The sequence below is a fragment of the Heterodontus francisci genome, chromosome 22, assembly GCF_036365525.1.
Source record: "Heterodontus francisci isolate sHetFra1 chromosome 22, sHetFra1.hap1, whole genome shotgun sequence".
In the NCBI taxonomy this organism is placed as follows: Eukaryota; Metazoa; Chordata; class Chondrichthyes; order Heterodontiformes; family Heterodontidae; genus Heterodontus; species Heterodontus francisci.
This window is the reverse complement of record NC_090392.1, coordinates 73,500,738-73,503,625: the sequence shown is the minus strand read 5'-3', so window position 1 is coordinate 73,503,625 and position 2,888 is coordinate 73,500,738. Positions and strand designations below refer to the sequence as shown.

The window sequence follows — 2,888 nt, the reverse complement described above, 5'->3', positions numbered from 1 at the left end:
CCCTCAACAAGATGCCAAACACATCTTGCCCTTCCAGTACCCCAAATGGACCATTTCCTTCGAAACATGATCTCCAACACCTGCTCCTGTTCCCACACAAGGGCAGGCCACTCAAAACTTCCAACTTAGTACACTAGGTATTTTCTGCTCATGATGTTCTCTCATCTCCATTAGGTGACCATTTTGCTCAACAGCTTTTTTCAATCCATGTGACCCTGAAATTAGTTGTTTGCTACTTTAATTCTCCATTCTATTGTCAACATCCTATCCTGTTCCAATACAAGTGGAAAATTATTACCAGCCTTCTACTTTTGAGACCTGAAGTACTGCTCCCAATCTGTCAGTAGTTCAGAATGGATGGTGGCAAGAGCCACTGGGAGTGGAAGTGGTATGAGCTGGTGATTTCCTATCAAAACTCATTTGGTGGCATGGTCTACACCAGAGGTCAACCTGCCTTTCTTCACCACCCTAGACTTTGCCAGATTTTTCAATGGTTCCCATCCCCACTCCAACCATTTTCACCTCCTCTAGTCATTCAGCTCTAATTACTTGCACCATCATAGCTTGTTATTTAACCACACTAGCCCACCACCCTAACATGAACCTCATTTGGTCAAAAGCAAGATACTGCAGATGCTGGAAATCTGTAAAAGCAGAAAATGCTGAAATACTCAGGTCTGGTAGCATCTGTGGGGAAAAGAAACCGAGTTAATGTTTCAGGTTGATGACCTTTCATCAGAACCCTGTTTTGCACTTTCCAGATGCTGCCTGACCTGCTCAGCCTTTCTGGAAGACTTTTTAAAATCTTGTTCGTGAACAAAGGGGAGAACTACAACCACCTGGGCTGAGGACTAAGTTTCAGCATGGTATTTAGAATCTAATCTCAGGGCCAAGAATGACTTACTGGTTAAATGGAGATCCAACACGACTATCGCGTGATTCAATATGAGTCAGAGCACGTAGGAAAGTTTCACTGTGTAAATGTTCACTACAAAAGCGAAAGAATAGATGCTCAAAATACTCAGGTCAGGCACCAGCAGTGAAGAGCAAGAACTGTTTCCTGTTGAAAACTGTTCCGATGAAAGAACTCTCCAGCATAACCTGACATGCTGAATACTCCCAGCATTGCTTTGTGTCTAAATATCTGGTTACTAGAAGAGAAAAGGAAAGCACTATCGCTGGCATGGAGGCACCTTTCAGGAAAGCCAGCTTAGTGGCTCTAACAGTACCATGGTCAAAAAGTGAGGTGCATTCTTCATACGTGTCCCATAAACACTATAGCCTACTATTAGGAACTGCCAGGTGTAATGAGTATGCTTCTCAGTAACCCCATCTGTTAAGTGAGGGAAGTTAAACTAAAATGTAGATTTCAAATATCAAAAAAGTAAATAGGCAAATCACTATTCTGAAAGAAAATATCCTCACCCACCCAAGTCAAGGCCAGTGGCTGAAGAGACCAGACAAGTTGTTTTACTTACATACATGGAATGCTACTGTATCTAAAAGTAGTTCAAATAAGTTTCCAAAATAAGTCAGTTACACACTTGCAAGGTCCAAAGAGCAAGCTGTATACACTTACTAAAGAGGCAGCTTACTTAGTTTTCAATAAACCTACTATGTAGTTTGTAAGTTAAACCCTTGATAATCCTGCAGAACATTAATCTTGACATGATACAGGAAACCTCAAATGTTTAAAAGTGTAGCCGGATACTTGAGGTAGCACCATTTACCAGAAAAAAGGGACAATTTGGAGAACAGTTACAATTGAGGTTAAACACAACCCATTTACTGCTGGACTTCAGATCACCATTATTGGGATAAATACATTGTTACAGGTCCTTGTACATCTTGAAGAGGCTGATGAACTGCTTTGTGCAACTTAGACAGCAGTAGCACGATAGAACAGCTTGAGTAACAGCAACTCGACTCAAACTTATACAAGAAAAAAAACTCACTCCACTCTAGATGAATATTGGACACATCAGCAGAACAAAAACATGTAACCTTCCCATTGCAAAAAATTTCAAAGCAAACTTACAAAAAAAAACCCCCAAGCCCGTTAAGTAAAATTCACACTAACCTCAACCCAGTGAGAATGTGAAACTTGAATTCCCATCCCAGCCCCCACCACTAATACAGCTTGTTCAAAAATCAGGCAAGAAACCAGTAATTTAATGAAAATTTCTTTTTCTTCGAAGAATAAAAAGTGAAACAAGTGTGGTAACAAAAAAAAAAACTTTGAGGAGAACACACACAAAGTAGAACTGCCAGGAAGGAGCCTGAGCTCCCTGTGTCCATGTGGGCGGCCCTGATAAGGGCCTTTGGGGAGTTTTAAGTCAGTCTCAATGTCCGTCCCATGATTTTCTTACTGTTGGAAGGTGGGGGTGAGGGGAAATCTAGAACTCCTGCGACTGCTGCGAGCTCTTCTTGCCGCCGCTCTTGCCGCCTCCTCCTCCGCCGGTGGCCGGGCCCGAGCCCGACTTCTTGGGCAGCAGCACGGCCTGGATGTTGGGCAGGACGCCGCCCTGGGCGATGGTGACTCCCCCCAGCAGCTTGTTGAGCTCCTCGTCGTTGCGGATGGCCAGCTGCAGGTGCCGGGGGATGATGCGCGACTTCTTGTTGTCGCGGGCCGCGTTGCCGGCCAGCTCCAGGATCTCGGCCGTCAGGTACTCGAGCACGGCCGCCAGGTAGACCGGGGCCCCGGCCCCCACCCGGTCGGCGTAATTCCCCTTGCGGAGCAGTCGGTGCACCCGGCCGACCGGGAACTGCAAGCCGGCCCTCGATGAGCGTGTCTTGGCCTTGGCCCGAGCTTTGCCACCGCTGCTGCTCTTCCCTCTCCCGGACATCTTCTCCTCACCTCCGATCGCCTGCAAAATGGCGCCGGCAGT

General features: G+C 45.8%; 1 protein-coding gene across 1 annotated transcript; it reads right to left on the bottom strand.

The window, feature by feature from the left end:
- Positions 1-2,170: 2,170 nt before the first annotated feature.
- On the bottom strand, positions 2,171-2,888 carry h2ax (H2A.X variant histone). The gene has a single exon (XM_068054031.1). The coding sequence runs from the start codon at positions 2,844-2,846 to the stop codon at positions 2,397-2,399; it is 450 nt and encodes a 149-aa protein (XP_067910132.1). The 5' UTR covers positions 2,847-2,888; the 3' UTR covers positions 2,171-2,396.

Excerpts from the sequence above, each read along its gene's own strand:
- h2ax (XM_068054031.1), bottom strand. The coding sequence starts at position 2,846 with ATGTCCGGGAGAGGGAAGAGCAGCAGCGGTGGCAAAGCTCGGGCCAAG.